Genomic DNA, 22,634 nt, shown 5'->3' on the forward strand with positions numbered 1-22,634 from the left:
CGATCCCAGGACCCTGGGATCCCTACCTGAGCCAAAGGCAGATGCTCAACCACTGAGATACCCAGATGCCCCTCACTGGGCTTTTCCATTTCACTTTCTTTTCTGTGATCTTTTTCCTTTTCTCCTATGCGTATCTTTATACCTTCTGTATTCATTATATAAAAATATATCCCTAAACCATACATAGTATTATTTTGCATGTTTAAAAAGTTTATACAAATGATATCATCCAATGTGTGTGTGTGTGTGTGTATGTGTGTGTATTCTTCTACAGCTTGCTTGTTTTGCTTAGTAGGAAGTTCTTGAGATTTACTTATGTTAATACTTATGGTTCAAGTTCTTTGGTTTGCATTGCTGTGCATATTCCATTGTATGAATACACCTCCAATTTTTTTTTTTTAAGATTTTATTTATTTATTCATGAGAGACACAGAGAGAGAGAGAGAGAGGCAGAGACACAGGCAGAGGGAGAAGCAGGCTCCATGCAGGGAGCCCGACGTGGGATTTGACCCTGGGTCTCCAGGATCACATCCTGGGCTGAAGGCAGATGCTCAACTGCTGAGCCAGCCAGGCGTCCCTACACCTCCAATTTTTTATTTGCTCTCCTACTGATTGATTTATATCTTTTCTTTTGACAAAAAATGCCATAATGAACATTCTCTCACCTTTGTATAAGAAAAAAATATATATGAGAATATTTTCTGAGGCATGGGTTTTTGAACCGGGTGAGTTTATCCATTGGTAGTTGTAAAATCAATTGAGTGAGTCACTCCAACATTTTAAAAATGAATGAGAATAGTATGGAAACTATCAGAATGTATCACGCATAAAAAAATAAGCACTGTTTTGTGGATTTTGCTTTCAGTTAAGTAAGTATATATGTACTGGGTTAGAATGTCAAATATGTGTGTCATGCTAAAAAATTTTGAAAGCGGAAAAAAAAAATTGGAAGTGGAAAAAAATGTTTGAAAGCTCACCCTCTAGAATATATTCCTGGAATAAAATTGCAGATTCTTATGATATAAGCATTTTCTAGTTTATTTAGATATTGCTACATTTTATCAATTTCCTTCCACAGGAATGAATAAGAGTTCCCATTGTTCTGTAGTCTTAACAGTACTCTGTGTTGTCAGACTTAAATTTTTGCCAATCTGATGGGTATGAAATAGAATCTCATTATGTTTTTAAGTTGTATTTCCCTAGTTACTAGTGTAGTGAAGAATCTTTCAAATCTTTATCACCTATTCAGGTTTCTTCTTTTAGGAATATCCTTTGCCCATCTTTTAAGTGGGTTGTTTGTAGTTTTGTATAGATTTTAAATCATTCTTTGTGTATTTTGGAAACTAGCCTTTTATACATATAACTAGCAGTTGTTTGTATTACAAATATCTGCATTCAGTCTGTGGTGTATAGCATCTTAATTTTTATTTATTTTTTAGCATCTTAATTTGATGCTACTGTTGCCCAGAATTTTTAATTTTAATGAAGTCAAATATATTAGTATTTTCGTTTTTATTATTTATTTATTTATTTATTAGTTTATTTATTTTATTTTTTATTTTTTAAATTTAAAAATTTTTTAAATTATTTTTATTATTTTTTTATTTTTAAAATTTTTTTTAGTTTTTATTTTTTTAAAAGTATTTTCGTTTTTATTTATTTATTTATTAAAAAATTTTTTAAAAAAATTTATTTATGATAGTCACAGAGAGAGAGAGAGAGAGGCAGAGACACAGGCAGAGGGAGAAGCAGGCTCTATGCATCGGGAGCCTGACGTGGGATTCGATCCTGGGTCTCCAGGATCGCACCCTGGACCAAAGGCAGGCGCCAAACCGCTGCGCCGCCCAGGGATCTCTATTTTCGTTTTTAGATTTACGCTGTGTGTGTGTGTGTATGTGTGTGTGTTTGTGAGAGAGAGGGAGCTTTTCAAGAAATTCTGACACAAAAGTCATATATCTATCTTCCTGTAAGGATTTTAAAGTTTTCCTTTTTTGGTTTTCAAATAGGAAGTTTTTCTAGGGCAGCCCTGGTGGCGCAGCGGTTTAGCGCCGCCTGCAGCCTGGGGTGTGATCCTGGAGACCTGGGGTCAAGTCCCACGTCGGGCTTCCTGCATGGAGCCTGCTTCCCTCTGCCTGAGTCTCTGCCTCTCGCTCTCTCTGAATAAATAAATAAATTAAAAAAAAAAGAAACTTTTTCTATAAAATATGTTGTGAGATAGGGATATAGTTTTTTTCTTCGTACAGATCATTGGTTGTCCTACCATCATTTATTGAAAAGGTCATCCTTTGGCTGTGGATCTGCAATGCTACCTCTCGTGTCAAGTTTATGTCATATGTGGATCTGTTTCTGTTTGATCTGTCAGCCTCATTGTCCTTATGCCAGTTGCACACTGTCTTAACTATTACAACTTTATGCTATGGCATAATATAGGAAAATTCATCCATCTTGTTTTGATTCTTAAAAATTGTCTCACCCATATATTCTACATATTTTTTTTTTTTTAAGATTTTATTTATTTGACAGAGCACAAGCTGGGGGAGTGGCAGGAAGAGGCAGAGGGAGAAAGGAGGCCCAATCCTAGGACCCTGGGATCATGACCTGAGCCAAAGGCAGATGCTTGCTTAACTGACTGAGCCACCCAGGCACCCCTCTAGATACTTTTTGATAACCTCATTTAAATAGTTGCATAACCATCCTATTAGGACATTTGCAAATTCAGTTAAAAACTCTTCTTTTTGGGATCCCTGGGTGGCGCAGCGGTTTGGCGCCTGCCTTTGGCCCAGGGCGCGATCCTGGAGACCCGGGATCGAATCCCACATCGGGCTCCCTGCATGGAGCCCGCTTCTCTCTCTGCCTGTGTCTCTGCCTCTCTCTCTCTCTCTCTCTCTGTGACTATCATGAATAAATATATAAAATCTTTAAAAAAAAAAAAAAACTCTTCTTTTTAACTCATTGAGAAAAGGAAATGAAGGGAAACTGACCTGATGAAGGACTAATTGAGAATTAATGGTCAGGAAAGCTCTCTGAGAAAATGACATTTAAGTTGAATCATGAAAGATGAGAATAATTCAATGTGAAGAGCTGGGAAAATTGATGTAAAAAAGGGAATAATACTATGTGTAAAGGCAGGAGAAAGCTTTACATGTTCAAGGATCTGCAAGGCCACTGAGTGTTGGAATGTAGTGAGAGACCGTGAGAGGGAAATGAGATTCTAAAGATAGTCAGGGGCCAGATTATGCAGAGCCTGGTGGGCTATATTAGGAAACTTGGGTTTTATTCTGGGTGGAATGAGGAGTTATTGAAAGATTTTAAGCAGAATGACATGATCTAATTTATATTAAAAAAATCATGGTTGTTATATAGAAAGAGGCTTGTGGAGGATAAGGTAGATTAGTTAGGTGTCCATTTGAACACTAGGCCATGTGACAGATGATGGTGTCTTAGAATATGATGGGGGCAATGCAGGTGGAAGGAGGTGAATATAAACTAGTTAGAAGGTAAAAACATGAGGATATTGAATTTGGGGTTTGAGAGAGAATCAAGAATGACTTCTTTCTTCTTAACTTGAGCAAGTGGGTAGGATGGTTAGGCAGTCAACTGAGATGGGAAAGATGGGTGGAGGAACTGCTTTTATTTGAATTGATTATTGTCTGCGTCTGCCATGCAGTTATCATTGTAGGTTGTCTTTTGCCTCTTTCCTCTGTTGAATCTCATATCTTGCTTTCTTGTTTTTCCCTCTTGCTTTATTGGAACATGCACTCCAGTAGTATCCCAAGAAAGGGAAAAGAGAAGGTTTATTTTTTGAATTCCTCAAAGTCTGAAATGTGTTTATTCTACTTTTAAACTTGATTGATAATTTGGGCAGGTATAAAAGTCTAGGTTGCAAATTATCTTCCCTTCAAATTTGGAAGGCCTTGGTCTGTAATATTGGGGACCCTCAACATATATATTGTTGTAGTTTCATGGATGCAGTGCCTCCTCTTCTCTGTGAGGATATTAAGAATTGTTTGTTTTTAAAATTGAGGTATAATTGACTCTGGTTTTAAAAGATTTTCTCTATATCCTGTGTTCTCTGTTTTGGTCACTTTACTCAAACTGATGATTCTTGGCTGTCTATGCCTATTGAGGGAGAATGTAAAATGTGAACTTGAAGCTTTTTGTGCATAGGTGGATTTCTTAACTACTGAGCTTCACTGTAGTGTGATCATATAGCACCTTGGCCTTTTTATTAGATGATTGCCAGATTAATTACCTGGAGATCTTTTCTCTGGGGCTATAAAAAAATAGAAGTGTCTGTATGGATGTGTATATTCCTATGTGTCAGCAAAATTCTAACTTTTGGGTCAGAGTATATAAATTTTAAGATTTCTGATACATTTGATGTATTCTTCTTCTTGGTTCTGGTCTCCCAGAGAGACACTGACCTGCATGGCTAGTGCTCCAGCTGCCCCAGCTCAGTTTGGCCCCAAGCCAACCTATTTGCTGAATGCAGCTGCATGCATGAGCCAATGAGAGGCCAGCAGAACTGACCAGCTCATTTTTTTTAAAAAAAGATTTTATTTATTTATTCATAAGAGACACAGAGAGAGGCAGAGACATAGACAGCAGGAGAAGCAGGCTCCTTGTGGGGAGCCTGATGTGGGACTTGATCCCAGGACCCTGGGATCATGACCTGAGCCGAAGGCAGAGGCTCAACCACTGAGCCACCCAGGTGCCCCCTAATCAAACATTTCAAAGTAGATCCACCTGCTGTAGAAGTGATGAAGAGGGGCACCTGCCTATGTCTCTGCCTCTCTGTGTCTCTCATGAATAAATTAATAAAATCTTTAAAAAATTTTGATTAGGTAGAAGAAAGAATGGGCTTGGAAATGTCAACTTCTTTTTTAACAGATTCTCTTTTCAATAGTTATTAGAGATTGAACCTTGGCTTTATTGAGCAGAGACATGCAACAGTTTTCAACAGTGGGTTGAAGAAGCCTGCATCTTTAGCCTCCACTAAAGTGGGGAGCTCTGTTGGAGGGTGGAGAGCTAGTATGGGCAGTGGATGGGTGGGGTTGTGAATGCTACAGGGCAGAATTTTGGCTAGGGCTCGAGGTGCTTATCTAGGCACCACAACATCTAGAAACACAGTGAACAGTGCACAGTGTTGATATTTTGTCTTCTGTTACAGTATCCAGTTTATCCTCCAGAAATTACTTCCTTTTTTTTTTTTTTTTTTAAACTCAGAGAAATATAAATTCCTCTATTCCTCATGCTCTAGTGCATAGTATTTTCTTCTTAGATCTTTAACTCAGGTAGCTTGCCTGTCCAGCTGCCTTCTGATTATAATAGTATAATGTAGTAATGTCAATAATGTTAATTAAACAGTTAATGGGTCTTTTAACATTTCAGAGAGCTTTCACTTATTTTGTAGTTAGGATTTTTTTTGGAAAAAGTCAAAGGGTTGGTATTGGCCTTGGGTCAGTAAACTCTGAAATCATTGACCTTAGGAACTTGTGCTAGGATTCCACAGTCTTCCCACAGAGACTAGAGTGATGAATGCTGGGAGAGATCTGGCTTTGCAGTTTTAGATGATTATGAATCTTGGACTTTTCATGCCCTGCAGTGACTTCATTTCAGAATGACTTTGTTTGGTATGGAAGTTGGGGAGAGGAAGAGGCGAAGGGAAGTAGCCAGTCTAATGTGTAAATGAAAGGAGATGGAAGATTCATTTAATTGATTCCTAGCTCTACTTTGTACTAATCAAGGGAACAAAAAAATCACTCTGTACTGTTATCTTTTGTCTCCCGTATTCTATGCAATTTTAAGGTGGTGTTTTTTGACTGGTTTCTGTTTAATTAGAATGACAAATTTACAGAGCTCTTTAAGATTAGAAGAATAGCGGGGCTCTTTTAGTTCATGTTGATAAGCACATGTTAATAAGTTTGTTTCAAGACTGAAAATTAACTAATCCTGAGCTCTTACTTATGTGTTAAAGGACCTCTATGCCCATGTAGACAGCCCCCTTTTTAACTTCCATGATACTTGAATAATCTTGCTTTCTGGTGCCCTATTCTTGAGAAATAGTTTTGTAATCTTCCTTTCAGGGCCCCATTTCCTGAGTAATGTGGTTATCTTTCTGATGGCATGTGATGAAAGTTGTTTTTCCCGTTGGCCTTGCTTCTCTTGACTTTTTGAAAAATGTATCCTTTTTGTTTTCTGAAATAGTTTTCATCTCAACCTTTGCTCTTGCCAATTTATCGATAAGAGCTCTTGAGTCAAGTGGAAGTTTAGGAGAATGTTTTGAAGTTCTTCTGTGAAGTAGGTACAATGCCCTCACAATGATTGTTTTTTCCATCTATGGACTACTTAGACTTTTTTAATCTAAAAAAAAATTTAAAAATTTCGTGTTTCAGTAAATTATTAACATGTAGATTCATTTTGGGGCTTAGCACATACTTTTCTTATAATATGGTAAAACATACATATTATTTACCACGTGCATCGTTTTTATGTGTACGGTTCAATGGTATTAAGTATATGCATGTTGTTGTGTAGCCATCACCATCGTTTATCTCTAGAATCTTTATAATCTTGCAAAACTGAAACTCTATGCCATTAAATAATAACTCCCCGTTCGTCCTTTCCCCCACCCCTGGAAATCACTATTTTTAAAAATTTATTCATGAGAGACATAGAGGCAGAGACATAGGCAGAGGGAGAAGCAGGCTCCCTTTGGGGAGCCTGATGTGGGACTCATCCTAGGACACCGGGATCACACCCTAAGCCCAAGGCAGACGCTCAACCACTGAGCTACCTCGGTGTCCTGGAAGGAAATCACTGTTTTATTTCTTGACTACTTTAAGTACCTCGTATAAGTGAATTATGCAGTATTTGTTCCTTTATGACTGGCTTATTTCACTTAGCATAATGTTTCTAAGGTTTTGCCATGTCGTAGCATATGTCAACATCTCATTCCTTTTTAAGCCTGAATAATATTCTATTTTTTTAAAGATTTTATTTATTTGTTCATGAGAAAGCGAGAGAGAGAGAGAGAGGCAGAGACACAGACAGAGGGAGAAGCAGGCTTCCTGCAGGAGCCCAATGTGGGACTCGATCCTGGACCCCAGGATTAGGCCCTGAGCCAAAGGCAGACGCTCAACTGCTGAGCCACCCAGGCATCCCAATATTCCATTTTTTAAAAAAGATTTTATTTATTTATTCATGAGATACACACACAGAGAGAGGAAGAGACATAGACAGACGGAGAAGCAAGCATATGACCCCGAGATCATGACCTGAGCAGAAGGCAGACGCTCAACCACTGAGCCACCCAGATGCCCCTGAATAATATTCTATTGTATGTATATACCACATTTTGTTTTTCCATTTACCCGTCGATGGATACTTGGGTTGCTTGCACCATTTGACTATTATGAGTAGTGCTGCTGAAAAGGTAGGTGTCCAGACATCTGTTGGAGTCCCTGTTTTCAGTTCTTTTGGCCATATACCCAGAAGTAGAATCACCAGATCATATGGTAATTCTATGTTTAATTTTTTGAGGAATCACCATAGCATTTTCCTCAGTGGCTGCATCATTTTATATTGCAACCAGTAATGCACAAGGGTTCCAGATTTTCCACATTCTCACCAATGCTTGTTGGTTTTTAAACGTTTTCTTTGTGTTTTTAAAATAAAAAAAAATTTGTAGTTATCCTAATGGATGTGAAGAGGTGTATCATTGTGATTTTGCATTTTCCTAATGACCAGTGACATTGAGCATCTCTTCAGGTGCTTAGTGACCATTTGCATATCTGCTTTTGAGAAATGTCTATTTGAGTCCTTTGCCTATTTTTTTTTTTTTTTAATTTTTATTTATTCATGATAGGCACACAGTGAGAGAGAGAGAGGCAGAGACACAGGCAGAGGGAGAAGCAGGCTCCATGCACCGGGAGCCTGACATGGGATTCGATCCCGGATCTCCAGGATCGCGCCCTGGGCCAAAGGCAGGCGCCAAACCGCTGCGCCACCCAGGGATCCCCCTTTGCCTATTTTTAATTGTGTTGTTGGTAGTGAGTTGTAGGAGTTCTTTGTATAGTCTAGATAATCAATTCCTTATCAAATATATGATTTGAAAATATCTTTTCCCATTCCATGGGTTGCCTTTTAATTCTTTTGATAATATCCTCTGATGCACAATATTTTTACTTTTGATGAAGTCCAGCTTATTAATTTTGTTTTTGTTGCCTATCCCTTTGGTGTCATATCCAATAAATTATTGCCAAATCCAATGTCTTGAAGCTTTTCCCCTATGTTTTCTTTTAGGGGCTTTATCATTTTAGCTCTTCTGGTTAGGTCTTTGATCCATTTTGAATTTTTAATTCAAAGTTTTTGCATGTGGATATCCAGTTTTCACAACAGTATTTGTTGAAAAGATAGTCTTTTCCTCCATTGAATGGTTTTGGCACTATTGTTGAAATTATTTGACCATATATTTGAAGATTTATTTCTGGGCTCTGTATTTAGTTGGTCTGTCTTTATGCCCATTCCACAGTCTTTTGATTACTTTAGCTTTGGTAGTAGGTTTTGATATCGGGAAGTGTGAGACTTTCATCGTTGTTCTTCTTTTGACAGATTGTTTTGGCTATTCAGGATCCATTGACCTTCCATATGAATCTTAGGATGGCTTTTTCTATTTCTGCAGTTTGTTGTTGAGATTTTGATAGGGATTGTTTTGAATCAATAGACTCTTTTGGGTGGTATCACCATTGAACAGTATTAAGTCATCAATGAACACAGGATGTCTTCCCATTTACCTGTGTTTTCTTTAATTTTTTTCAGCAGTGTAGTTTTGAGTAGTTTTGAGTACAGTATTCTTTTTTTTATGTGGTTTTGCTTTCCATGGTTTCAGTTACCTGCAGTCAACTATGGTCCAGAAGCAGGTGATCCTCCTCTTGACATGTTGTTAGATCAGTAGTAGCTTAATGCTACCTCATGATGCCTACCTTGTTCACCTCACTTCATCTCATCATGTAGGTATTTTATCATCTAACATCATTACAAGCAGTAGGGTGAGTGCAGTATGGTAAGGTATTTGAGAGAGAGAGACCACATTTGCATAACTTTTATGTGAATGTGTTACAGTTCCTTTTTCTCATTAGTTTTTGTTATTAATCTTTTACAGTACTTACCTTATAAATTAAACTTTATCATATATATATAAAGAAAAGAATATACATAGGGTTTGGTACTATCTGTGGTTTCAGGCATCTGCTGGGGGTCTTGGAATGTATTTCCGGTGGATAAGTAGAGTCTACTGTATCTAACCCTTGCCCTCTAGGTTAAGTTTATTCCTGAGTATTTTATTCTTTTAAAATTGTTGTTGTTGTTGTTGTTGTTGTTGTTGGATACCCGTTTAATGTGGACGTTCAAGGCCTGGGCAGAGTGAAGAGTGCCCCAGAATTGGGCAGGCAGGCAGGGTGGGTGGGTGGAGGGCCCACACCTGATCCCGGGAGGGGATGTCGGATGTTGGGGGCTGGCCCAGGCATGCCAAGGGGAGTAACAGAAGGGTGTCCAAGGCAGGCAGACCCACTGGGGGACCTGTAGGCCAGCCCCTGAGCAGGTGTTGAAGCCAGGTGGTGAGTGCCTAGGCCAGAGCCTAGCCCAGGGAGGCAGGGTTGGGGCTGGCTGGGAGCTCCCAAAACCTAAGGACTGGCATCAGGAGGGGCCTCCCCAAGCTGTTGCTGGAACTCAAGGCGTGTCTGCCAGTTGGACTCAAGCAGCTCCTGGAGGTGGGCATGGAGGTGGTCATTCTTCTCCTCTAGGTGGTCTAGACAGGAGTTGATCTGGTCCAACATGGAGTTGATGGCAGCATATTCTGCTTCCCCGAAGCCGTCGTCCTCGCCTTCCGCGCCCGCCTCCACCGGCAAGGCCAGGTCCCCGTTGGGGCCCGACTTTGTGGGCTCCGGCGCCGCGAGGGTCCCGCGGACAGCCGGCGCTGGTGGAAGGTGGAGGCGCGGGATGGAACGCGGCGCCGGAAGAGCTCTTTTAAAATTTTTTTTAAGAAAGATTTTTATTTATTTATTTATCAGAGAGAGAGAGAGATAGAGAGATAGAGAGAGAGCAAGCAAATGTTTACAAGCAGAGGGAACTGCAGGCAAAGGGAGAAGCAGGCTCCCTGCTGAGCAAGGAGCCCAGTGCAGGACTCAATGCCAGGACCTTGGGATCATGATCCAAGCCGAAGTCAGACACTCAGCTGATTGAGCCACCCAGGCATCTGTCTTTTTAATACTATTATAAATGGGATGTTTTATAATTTTCTTTCCAGATTGTTCATTGTTAGTGTATATAGAAAAGCAACTGATTTTTCCATGATCATGTATCCTGCAACTTTGCTGAATTTATTAGTTCTGATTGTGTGTGAATGTGTGTGTTTGTGGACTCTTCAGGGTTTTCTGTAAGATCATGTCCTCTGCGAACATATTTTTTCTTCTACCTTTTGGATGCTTTTTATTTCATTTTCTTGCCTAATTGCTCTGGTTAGGAGTTTCAGTACTATTTTGAGCAGAAGTGGTAAAAACAGGCATCCTTGTCTTATTCCTGACCTTATGGAAAAGGCTAGCAATCTTTCACATTTGACGATTGGAGTTTTTTTCCCCCCAATTCATGCTTGATTTAAGCTTTTGGCTGAGGAGGCAAACTAGTTAAGTACTGTGAGAAAAGTTAAAATAGTACTGAAATTGTGAACTTATTTTTGAACCGTAAATTCTTATGAAAATAGCTTCTGTATAGGAATCTGCCCCCAGATTTAAGCCAGAATACATGGGTGGAGCGCCCTCACGGTTTTAGAAACAGCTGAGGGTCTTAAAACTCAAAGAGGCTTTTTTCCCTTTTCAGTGTGTATAAGAACATAGATTTGCATTCACACTATTTTCACTCTTTTACTGTAAATGTATCTGAATATATACTGTTTGGTGTAGGGCTGAGAGAATAGCAGTTGAGAACAGAGGGAACAAACATCTGCAGACAGTTTAGACTCTATGCCAGTGGCTTTTAGTGGCCTTCTACCTATAAAATAATCACAATAACGGTAGTAGGAATATTAGCTGCCGCACCAGATCCTGTCCTTGGCATATTACGTCTGTTACCTACTGAAATCTCACATTGCCACATGAAGTATAGATTTTAGCAACCTCATGTTACAAGTGAGGAATGGGTCTTGAAATGTCCAGGTGAGGGTCCCAAGCTATTCTGTGGCAATGCCAGGATTTGTAACCGAGCTTCTGGGATGCCTGGGTGGGTCACTGGTTGAGCGTCTGCTTTACGCTCGGAGTGTGATCTCGGGTCCCGGGATTGAGTCCCACATCTGGCTCCCTGCGAGGAGCCTGCTTCTCCCTCTGCCTATGTCTCTGCCTCTCTCTCTCTCTCTCTGTGTCTCTCATGAATGAATAAATGAAATCTTTAAAAAAAGAAAAAAGAAACTGAGTCTCTGATTATATAGCTCTGCAGCTTTCCCCTGAATTTGTTTTTGTTTTGTTTGTTTGATTTTAATTCTGTAACTGCATCTTAATTACAAGGTCCTTTAATTAGGAACCTTGACTCATTGTGGTCAGCACCAAGAAAGTGCTATAATAAATTAAAGTACAGTCCTTCATATACATTTCTTTGGTTGGTTAATTTGATCTCTGAGATGCTGATATCACTTCTCTGGCCAGCCCCTCTCTTAGCACTGTCTCCTTGTGCTTGATTTTCTTAATTTTTTTTTTTTTTTTTTTTTTTTTTTTTTTTTTTGATTTTCTTTAAAGGTGAGAGAGGGCTGTGCTGAATTTGAGCCAGGCTTTTGTATGGGTAACACTGCTTTAGAAGGAGAAGAGAGCCATTAATTGATAGACCTGCTTCTACCAAGAGTAGAAGCCTTTTAATTGAGAATTAGTGACCTATAAAATATTATTCATTGTTAATATTACTGTATTAGTGCATAGATCATGCTGACATTGGTTAACTCAACAACTCTATATTAAGCAGTAAGGGCAATAATAAGAGCTATTATCATTCATAATGCTATTATTGTAATATAAGTGCTTTGAGAGATATTATCATACTTAATCCTTATAATAATCCCCTTAAGGCAGATGAGGTAGCTGAGACTCAAGTAAGTTAAGTGACTTGTTCAGGGTTGCCTAACTAGACCATTCCATCAAAAGCAGGTCTCCCATGTTTTGCTCCATCCCAGGCTCTGTCCTCTTGCCAATCTCAAGCTTTTATTTTTATATGTATGTCTATATTTATTTGTTTTCTCAAAGAAGGCAGGGGCCTCATCTGGCATTGCAGCTGTATCCTCAGTACCTCACATAGAACCTGGTACATAGTAGAAGCATAGTCAGCATAAAGTTGGGAATCTGAAAGTAGATTTCATAGTTCCAAGTCAGGGCTGTGTCACAGCTGTCTTTTGGGGTAGAAAAAAATAATCAGCTAAGAAGTGGTTAGTTGTTGCTATTCTCTTCCTCTGGACATTAAAGGTTTAACCTCCTTGATTAAAACCTTTTTTTTTTTTTAAAGACTTGGCAGTTTTTTTTTTTTTTAAATTTTTATTTACTTATGACAGTCACACAGAGAGAGAGAGAGAGGCAGAGACACAGGCAGAGGGAGAAGCAGGCTCCATGCACCGGGAGCCCGACGTGGGATTCGATCCAGGGTCTCCCGGATCGCGCCCTGGGCCAAAGGCAGGCGCCAAACCGCTGCGCCACCCAGGGATCCCGATTAAAACCTTTTTATTGAAGTATGGTATATATTTAGAAAAGTGCTTCTAATCCTATATATATTACTCAGAGGGTTACCAGAAACTGAACACATTTGTGTAATTGGGACCTAAAAGAAAAGGAACATTACCAGCACCTCACACATCTTCTGGTGTGCTCCCCCTCCCATCAGGCACAGAATAACCACCATCCTGCCTTCTAAAAGCAGAAGTTGGTTTTGCCTTCTTAAAAAAACCTAATATAAGTGGAATTTGTATCCCCAAAATGGCATTTTGTGTCTGGCTTCTTTGGTTTGGCATCATGTTTGTGAGATTCTGTACCGTTGCAGATATATTCCTTCTCCTGGCTGAGGAAGGAGTGGAGTGTTCCACTGTGTGAACATACCAGTTTCCCTGTTCTGCTATTGAAGGACATTTAGGTAGTTCTGAGTTTCTGTCTTTCATGAAAAGTGCTGCTGGGAATATTATAGTACATGTCTTTTGGTGAATATATACATGTCTGAACCCTCTCGATTTTAAATTAAGAATAGGATAAATGAATATTTAAAATTCTTTTCAGTTCCATGTTGTAATGAAGTAAGGCAGAAGGCTAGGAAGGGAAGAGAAAAGGCGATAGAGAGGGATAGAGGGGAGGCAGAAGGGTAGTGTGAGGGGAGATGAAATCAAGGAAGAGGAAAGGAATATGGAGAAAGGGTGAAGAGGAGCAGAGGCAGGGGTCTGGCCATTGAGAGGGGCTCCTAAATGCAATGACCAAAAAGCCCTGTCCCAATTTTGGGGATGGGCTTCAAGGTATTACCACTTCCTGAGATGTTCCTCTGGTGCTTCCCATCCACATCTCTCAAAGGCTCTCTGGCCTCTACTCTACCCATTTACCCCTGTCTGTGTGGTAGATTCAGATCTCCAAACAGACCATGTCTGTCGTATATATTTTTTTCTATAAAAAAATGAGCAGTAACTGAATTTAGTTTTTGGGAACAGTATAAAGCTCTTTTTTCCATAGGTTGTCTTTGCCCTTAGTAGGTCTGTGAGGAATGTTTTTACAGTCTCTCCCTAAAATGTTATTTTTTTATTTATTCATGACAGACACACAGAGAGAGAGGCAGAGACATAGGCAGAGGGAGAAGCAGGCTCCCTGTGTGGAGTCCGATGCCAGACTGGATCCCAGGACCCCGGGATCATGACCTGAGCCAAAGGTAGACACTCAACCACTGAGCCACCTAGATGCCCCTTAAAGTGTTTTTTAAACACATGAGGATAATGCAAGTCTCAAAGAGGTTAAGCAGCTCCTTCAGGGTTACTTAGCTGATAAGTGATGGAGGCCAGGACCAATTCCAGGTCTTCTTTACCAGATGTTCTATATTTTTTTTAAAAAATATTTTATTTGTTTATTCATGAGAGACACAGAGATGCAGAAAGGCAGAGACACAGGCAGAGGGAGAAGCAGACTCCATGCAGGGAGCCTGACATGCGACTCCATCCTGGGACTCCAGGATCACGTCCTGGGCTGAAGGCAGCGCTAAACCGCTGAGCCACCCAGGCTGCCCTGTTTTGTATTTTTTAAAGGAAGCATTGGCCATCATGTGATTAAGGAACAGATGCCTTATAGTATGTACCTAGGTATTAGGTTTACCTAGTCCTACTTCTTATTTTCTGGATCTTCCTAAGGACTAGGAATGAATTAGACTTCTATTCTGGGTTCCACTTGATATTTACCCCTCCATATGCTATTCTATGTTGATTTTTTTTTTCCCTCTCAAATCTTTTTAAAGAAATTACACTGTATTTTACCAATCCTATTTTTCTCTCATAGCTCCTCTGTGGTGAATTAAATCTGTTTTAGTTAATTTTTTAAAATTTTACATATATTTTTTAAGTGGGCTGCTTACCCATTGTGGGGCTTGAACTCATGACCATGAGATCAAGAATCACATGCTCTCTACCATTTGAGTTAGTCAGGCATACCCTAAATTTTTTTTTTATTTTAATTTTTTTTTTAAATTTATTTATTTATGATAGTCACAGAGAGAGAGAGAGAGAGAGAGAGAGGCAGAGACACAGGCAGAGGGAGAAGCAGGCTCCATGCACCGGGAGCCCGATGTGGGATTTGATCCCGGGTCTCCAGGATCGTGCCCTGGGCGAAAGGCAGGCGCCAAACCGCTGTGCCACCCAGGGATCCCCCCTAAATTTTTTTAAAAATACAAAGTCCTATATGATATTGGGCCTTCTTAACAAAAACAAAAACATAAACAAAACCAAAAACAAAACAAAAAAGCGCATCTGGCCAGGAAAAGTCAGGAATCACTTGTTAATATAGTATACAATGGAATTGGTTTTCTAGCTACCTGTATTGATCTGTATTTGTGAAATATCTTCAGGTATGAATGTGAAAAATGCCCCCCCCTTCCATTACTGGCTAGAATTCAGATAGAAATTGGTTCGGTGATTGAGAGTAAACCTTAAGCGTCAGGAATAGTTCAGTTTTAGAACTCATTTAGAAAAGACAGCTATCTAAAATAGCAGTGTTTTTGAGGCAATAATTTACTATAAATGGGCTAGATCCCAGATCATTTGACAAGAGTTTGTAGATGTCTACAAATTAAAAATTGAGGGGAGGGAATACAATTTCATAGTTGGTACTGGGATAGAAATTCAACACATGCAGTTATTTTATGGTCTGTCACTGATTAACTCTTTGACCTTAAATTATCAGACTCCCTCCCCCCCCTTTTTTTTTTAACATTATTTAAGTCATTGAAGAGTTGGAGGCATGGTTGATATTTCAAATCTTAACTAAAAGCATATAATTATTGGCACTGTAGAATAATTTCCTACAGCACATCACTGTGTATTTATTTAACTTTTCCTAAGAGTATTACTCACCATACTTTAATGTAATAAAAATATCTTTAAGAATTGTTTGTTGGCAGGTTTTTATAAATATATTTATTAAATCCATCTTTATACATGTTTATGTAAGAAATAAAAGAATATGTAAGTCAGAAGAGGATTCTGGAGACCAAAATAGTTCAAACGGAGAATTGAAAGTCAGGTGTGTTGGCAAAATTGCCAAGATAAGCAGTCTTTGAGGATGAGTGGAGGCCTGGCATTTAAAACTGTGCTATGCTATCTCTAGACTTTCTTGAAAATGATGATTGACTACCATGGATTGTGCCAGCTATCACGTTGCAGGATTGGGTGACCCTCCCAATTCGATGGATCATCAAATTAGTTAATATCTTCTTACAAGGGATGAATCCAGGAATATGTTGGAGCTACATCTGGATGCAGATGAAGTGATGTTGCAAGTTCTGAGCAATCAAATAATCGGGTGATAGATTTTGAGCCATGAACTGTGATATTACTGACAATTAAGCAGAGATAAACACCTCAATAAACTGGTAGGGTTTGTTACTGTGGTGAGGAAACCAAGGTGAAGAGGGAGATTGGGGGACATCAAAGTGAAATAGTTTATCTTCTTCTCCAAGGACCTTCAGCATTTAAAGGACCTTTTGAGAAGTTTTCTCAAATTGTCTTTGCCAAAAGATAAGTATTTTAAGATTTTCTGATCTGTTACCAACTGATACTTTTGCAAAATATAGTAGAAATGAATTACTAGAAAAGTGGAATAAAAAAGACATGAGATACAAGGCTGGGCTTTTTAATATTCGATTCAGCAGACTTAAAACTCATCTTACATATTGCTGGAAAAGCCTCTTACTCTCATTTTCTCTGCTTATCTTATTATGGGTTAGTAACAGTTTATAATGCACTGTCCATGGACCCCACTTTGAGTAGCATGGTCCTAGAAGGGTTTCTGCATTCTAACAGTCCGGGAATTGGCCTTTGTAGAATTATGTTTGAGAATAGAGATAAGTAATTCCTAACTACACATCTGAGATATGGCAGTATTTTCTTTTTAAACAATATGGTAGAACAAATATGGTAGAGGGTTGTAAGAATGAAGATTTCTCTCAAAATTACTAAAATTTTCAATTGGTCGGGTCAGTAAAAACTGAGAGAGCATTGTTATTTTGTTTATGTTACCTGCGTGTATACCTAAGAAGTATAACTTGAGTAGGGAGAAAAGACCCAGTACAGTCTTTTCTGGGTAACCATTCTTCCTTTATTCATGTACATCTTAAAGGTCAAACATTGTTTTGCTATTTGCTTGTTAAAGCTGTATATGGATTTATATTTCTAAGTAGGTGCACATCTTAACACCAGTTCAGTGACTCAGGTGGCATTTCAGTTGTTCTCTAGTTTTAACTAGATAAAAGATTTAACATGTTTGGCACGTTAAGTCAACTTTTATTACATTGTTTTTATTAAAATATTCTCATTTTATCTTTAAAGGTGGTTTTATATAGTTCATAGAAGAATTCATTTCTTTTTTTAAACTTTATTTCTTTTATTTTTAAAAATATTTATTTATTGGGGTAGCAGAAGGAGAGGGAGAGAGCATCTTAAGCAGACTCCTTGCTGAATGTGGAGCCTGATGTGGGGCTCAACCCCACCACCCAGAGATCATGACCTGAGCCAAAATCAGATGCCCAAGATGTCCAATTGACTGAGCTACCCGGGTGCCCCAGAATTAATTTCTTTTTAAAAAGGTAATAAAGATACGGTGTTGGATTCAGAAGTCATATTATAGTATAATATTTTCATAAACTATTTGAGAATTATAGAATTTCAGGATTAGAGGCATTAAACTCTAGTGACCACCATGTGCTAAGTGAGCCCCTTCTAGGCTTCCCTGCCAGGTGACTGTCTTGTCATAGGAAGGCCCCCTGACACCCAAGGCAACTTGCTGGGCAGCAGATACTGTTAGAAAGGACTTTCCTATATTGACTAAACCCCTTTTTTTGTGTCACTTGTACCACGTGGCACAATACAGAACAAGCTTAATCAATCCTCCATGTGACGACACTTCAAATAAATGAAGTGTAGCTATCGTGTGTTATATTTTTCTCTTCTGCAGTCTGACATGGAGTCTGCTGATAACCATATAATTCATGTCCTTTTCAGCATCCTCACTGGCTTCTTCCCATTGAGATCCAGTTAGTCTCTGTCTTTCTTCCAGTGTAACACCTGGAACTGAATGACGTGAAAAGAAAGAATAAATAAATAAAAGAGGAGAGGATCTGTATGGTTTACTTGGAGAAGTGTTAGTAATTAGGAAAGCCAATAGGAGGCTAATGCATAAATATCTGGAAAAAAGAATAAAGAATATTTCCCATTACATCCAAAAAAAAATCTAGAATTCCACATATTTTGTAGAAGATCCCAAGAATGAATTCATTGAGAGCATCATTTTAAAGAACAATAAGCTTTATGCCAACTCACCATTCACAAAACATTGATCTACTAAGTAGAGAGAAAATATTATGTGACTCAAATCTAAAGATCACTTGTGTCTGTCAATGAAATGCATCAGCATGTTATTTCTTCTATAGTGATAACTTACAGGAGGTAACTCAGATATCTGTCAGGAATTATCTGTAATATATATATATTTTATATATATATAATTATAACTTATATAAAATATAATTATAATTATATATATATAATATATATGTGTGTATTTAGTCAAGAAGATATTATTTAACTGTTCTAGTGACTTTAAAATATAGAATATATGTAAGGAACTTACTTGATACTTTCTGATAAAATGCCAGTATTTTAGACTGTATTTTGAATGTATTTTGAATCCCTGGAACTATAGATTTTTAGGTTTTGGCAATGGCCATGGTTTTTTACATGTATACTAATGATAATTATTTAAAAGTCTTTGTGATTAAATTGCATTATTTACCTGACATGCCACATTTAAAAAATCTCATTTAGCCATAAGAAAATAAGGTAGTTTAAAAAGTATTAGAGTGAGGAAGATCATTCTATGACAAGTCCACAAGCCATAAAACAAAAAAAATAATAAATTCAAATATATTTAAAAAAAGTCCTGACCAGTAAAAAAGACATAAGAAAGGAAAAGCTATTTCTTATTTGTGTAGAGTGTATACATATATACATACCTATATACATAGTTATTTCCCTTTTATGGGTCAGTAACCCACTTTGGATTTAAAGAAAACTTTTTTAGATATCAGCTATAGGCAGAATATACATGAATCTTAAATCTAGCAAAATGTATGCAATAGTTACCTTTTCTGCTTTTTTTTTTTCTTTTTGTAAAGGTTTTATTTTAAAGTAATTTCTATACTCAGTGTAGGGCTCAGACTCATGACCTTGAATTCAAGGGTCACATGCTCTTCTATCTGAGCCAGACAGGTGCCCCACGTTTGTTTGTTTGTTTTTTAAGTGTAACACCTACAACTTAGTGAAGTTTTCGAGTAACAGTTTTGACTAATGTGGAGTAGAGTACTGTTGTCTTCATTTTTCTGGAAGCTACATTCTTTGAGGATGTATTGGAATGAGCTGTGTGTTACAAACCATTGGTAGATTGTGATTCACTGGATGTTATGAAATCACTTTAGTGGGTGTTGATTCAAATAAAAAAAAAGAAATAGAATTGAACAAAATATCTGCATTTCACGTAATAAAGCTAAGTATTAAAGCATACTTGTTTCAATTTATATACACACTAATAAACATATGTATATGTACATATATGCATATTACATATACGTGTACCAAGTGGTGATATAAAATAGTGATTTAAAAGTTTCTTACTGTGTAAAAAAAGTTTGAAGGCCTCTGCTCTAGACCAGAGGCTTTCCCTCTTTGTTTTTTCTCTGACAACTCCTTCTAGTCTCTTTTTACCCTACCACTTAGATATTTCGTCTTTATACTCTTCTGTGAGTCTCCTGCTCCGTGCACTGTGGGATCCATTAGATTTACTTTTGGACCTAGGAAAATCATTTTATTGCTCTGATTCAATTTCTTGTTAACTGGATTCCCTCTGAGAATTTTTGTCTGTGAAATGAAGAAGGCATAGTAATTGAGGCAAGAGAGTCAGTTGAAGTTTTTTTGTTTTTTTAAATTCTGAAAATTATCAGCCAAGTGAATTAAGGGTTTAATGAAAATAGTGTTTGAAATAGACTCTCCCATATTTTTGACTTTGCAGTTTGTGCTTTTGAGTAATCATAATAGTAAGTATCTACTATGTGCTATGTTCTGTTCTAAATACCCTGTGTGGGACGCCTGGGTGGCTCAGTTGGTTAAGGGTCTGTCTGCGGCTCAAGTCATGATCCTGGGGAAGAGACAGATTGCTTAACTTGAACAGGGCTGAAAAATTCGTAGTGTGTAACGATAGTATATCAAGCAGCAATCTAAGAAAAAAAATCCCCCCAAACCATTGAAAACCTCAAAATACATGGGTGCACATTTATCCCGTTATCCTCCAGTTCCTGATAATGCTCATAAAGCAGATGCCAAGTCTTTTTGTAATCACTTAATTAGAAGAGTTTGAGGATTTAAAAAAACTTTTCTTGGTGCACCTGGGTGGCTAAATCAAGTTAAGCATCAGCCTTTGGCTCAGGTCGTGCTCCCAGGGTCCTGGGATTGAGACCTGTGTCTGGCTCCCCGCTCAGTGAGGAACCTGTTTTTTCCCCCACTCTTTCTCCCACCCTAACACTGCCCCCCCATGCTCTCTCTTGCTATCTCTCTCTCAAATAAATAAAATCTTAAAAAAAAAATAAAAGACCAATAAACTTTTCTTCCATCTTTAGAAGACACCTTTCACCAACAGGAAGGAGAGTCCTGTAATGGCACTTCAGAATCTATTAATTCCCCTCTTTCCTTCTATTTCTACTCTTCCACTCTCTTTTTTCCATTTTTTTCCCCTCTACCTTCTCTGTTTCCACTACAGCTCATTCTAACGCTTGTTTTTTTTCCTTCTCCTCGTTCTTCCCCCCCCCACCTCTACCAGTTTTCCATCTGTTTTTTTCTGTACCCTGCCCTTGTACGGTTCATGTTTACCCAAATGTATTTTTCGTAAGAAAAGCATATACTGAGTACTTAGTGAGAGGTACTGTGGAGATGCAAACATAAATGAAGCAAACATCAGGAAAGCTAGTAAGGGAACCATCACAGTTCTTCTAGTTCGTTCCCTTGAGAATCTGAGCTCCAGGCCAAGCTACTTTCCTCCTTCTCTCTGAGGAACAGGAATTGAGATTGGGATTTTGATACATAATATACAAATGGTATAAAATATAAAGCCTCCAGAATTCAAAGAATTGGGAATACATCCATTTAGGACATGTTTTGGGTCAAGGGATGAAAATGGTGACCTAAAAAGTTTACAGGAATATTTTTACTGAACAAATTAAAAGTTTAGTATAAAAATTACTTTTTATAAAATTATGATGCACATTAAATGTATAGAGATAGTATGTAAGTTGGCCTTGTCCCCGGGGATTTCTTTTTTGTAAAGATTTTATTTATTTGAGAGAGAGCATGGGGGAGGGTGGGGGCAGAGGGAGAAGCAGGCTTCCCACTGAGCAGGGAGCCCAGTGTGAGACTTGATCCCAGGAGCCCGGGATCATGACTGGAGCCAAAGGCAGATGCTTAACCAACTGAGCCACCCAGACGCTCCCCTGGTATTTCTTATAACATATATTAATGGAAGAATGACCAGCATTCCCACAGTTGGATAGGAATCAGTTCAGGATATTTATGTAATTTGTTTTGACTTTGACATGACCTTGGAGTGTGCTTGTCATCACCAGCTCCACTTGTTCACCTGCACTGTTTATGAGGCACTTATCAGGTGCCTCCTGTGTGCCAGCAGGTGGGCTGCTGGGCACTAAAGGATCCAAGGTATAATAGACTGTTTCATTACAGAGCTTTCAATTTAGCTGAGTCTCTGGCTCCTTGGTTTTGTCCTTACCTAAGGACAATAAGTAAATATTTTCCCTCTGCTACCCAACTTGACTGGATCTATCCAACTCATTCTTAGAGGCCAGTCTTGTATTCCAGTGAACCTTCCTTGATTACCCCAGCTAAAAGTGGTTTCTCTGCTCTTGCAACTTCTATTGTGCTTATTTTCTTTAACCACTAATTTGGCAATTAATCATGTTAATTGCTTTGTGACTTGTATCTGTTGTAGTCTTGAGCAGTTACTTAAATTGTGCTTGTTTGACTTTCATGGGTTTGATTTTTGTCTTCTGATTTACAATTTGAGGTTCTAGAGAATAGACTCCTTTCTGTACTCTTGTAGCTGTAATCTCTAAACTTTTTGATTATGCACCTTAAATAATTTATGAACCCTCAATACATGTATACTTATTTAATTATAAAATATACTTATGTTATGAAACATATATAAAATATAAATTAGAAAGAATGACATAAAATGAAATAAGCAATATTGTAAAAGTAATTTATATTACTTATAATATGGTATTTTCACCTGTTATACCCAAAAAAGAAATCTGCAAAAATATATAGATATTAATGAAAGAAATGCCATGTTGGCTGTATACACTATGCCATAAGATCAGTTTTTAATCCCACTTGGTAGTGTCAGTTTGATTTTAACCACTCTGATGGGTGTGATGTGGTGCCTTATTGTAGATTTAAATAGCATTTCTCTTGTGACTAATTAGGTTAAGCACTTTTTCATGTTTATTGGCCATTTGGATCCCTTTTTATGAAGTGTTTTTTCAGGTCTACTAACTTCTAGAGAAAAGCTTTTACCAATTTACAGGAGTTCTTTATATATTTTAATATCAATGTTGTATGTTTCAAATATCTTCTTTCTGTGGTTTGTCTTTTCACTATTTTTTTTTATGAACAGAAAATCTAATATTAATATAATCCAGTTTACTCATCTTTTCCTTCATAGTAGTACTTTTTGGGAATTTTTGTTCACCCCAAGTTCTTGAAGATATTTTTCTATTTACCCAATTAACCTTCCCCCATTATCTCCTAAAAA

At 38.0% G+C, this 22,634-nt stretch overlaps 2 protein-coding genes across 9 annotated transcripts in view; one reads left to right on the forward strand and one right to left on the reverse strand.

Annotated features, from left to right (window-relative positions):
* BABAM2 (BRISC and BRCA1 A complex member 2) overlaps positions 1–22,634 on the forward strand; it is a 406,643-nt gene that overhangs the window by 9,398 nt on the left and 374,611 nt on the right. The window lies entirely within an intron of this gene.
* Positions 9,455–13,605, reverse strand: LOC119869722 (UPF0184 protein C9orf16-like). The gene is made up of 2 exons (XM_038560635.1): positions 13,533–13,605; positions 9,455–10,021 (listed from the first exon to the last, which is right to left on the reverse strand). Exons 1-2 carry the CDS (start codon positions 13,603–13,605, stop codon positions 9,684–9,686), a joined length of 411 nt encoding a protein of 136 aa, XP_038416563.1. The 3' UTR covers positions 9,455–9,683.

The sequence above is a fragment of the Canis lupus genome, chromosome 17 (assembly GCF_011100685.1).
Source record: "Canis lupus familiaris isolate Mischka breed German Shepherd chromosome 17, alternate assembly UU_Cfam_GSD_1.0, whole genome shotgun sequence".
NCBI lineage: Eukaryota > Metazoa > Chordata > Mammalia > Carnivora > Canidae > Canis > Canis lupus.

Excerpts from the sequence above, each read along its gene's own strand:
- LOC119869722 (XM_038560635.1), bottom strand. The coding sequence starts at position 13,605 with ATGGGTAGAGTAGAGGCCAGAGAGCCTTTGAGAGATGTGGATGGGAAG. Across the intron at positions 10,022-13,532 it reads GAGGAACATCTCAGGAAGTG|CTCTTCCGGCGCCGCGTTCC; the intron begins GTAATACCTTGA and ends ATTTTAAAAGAG.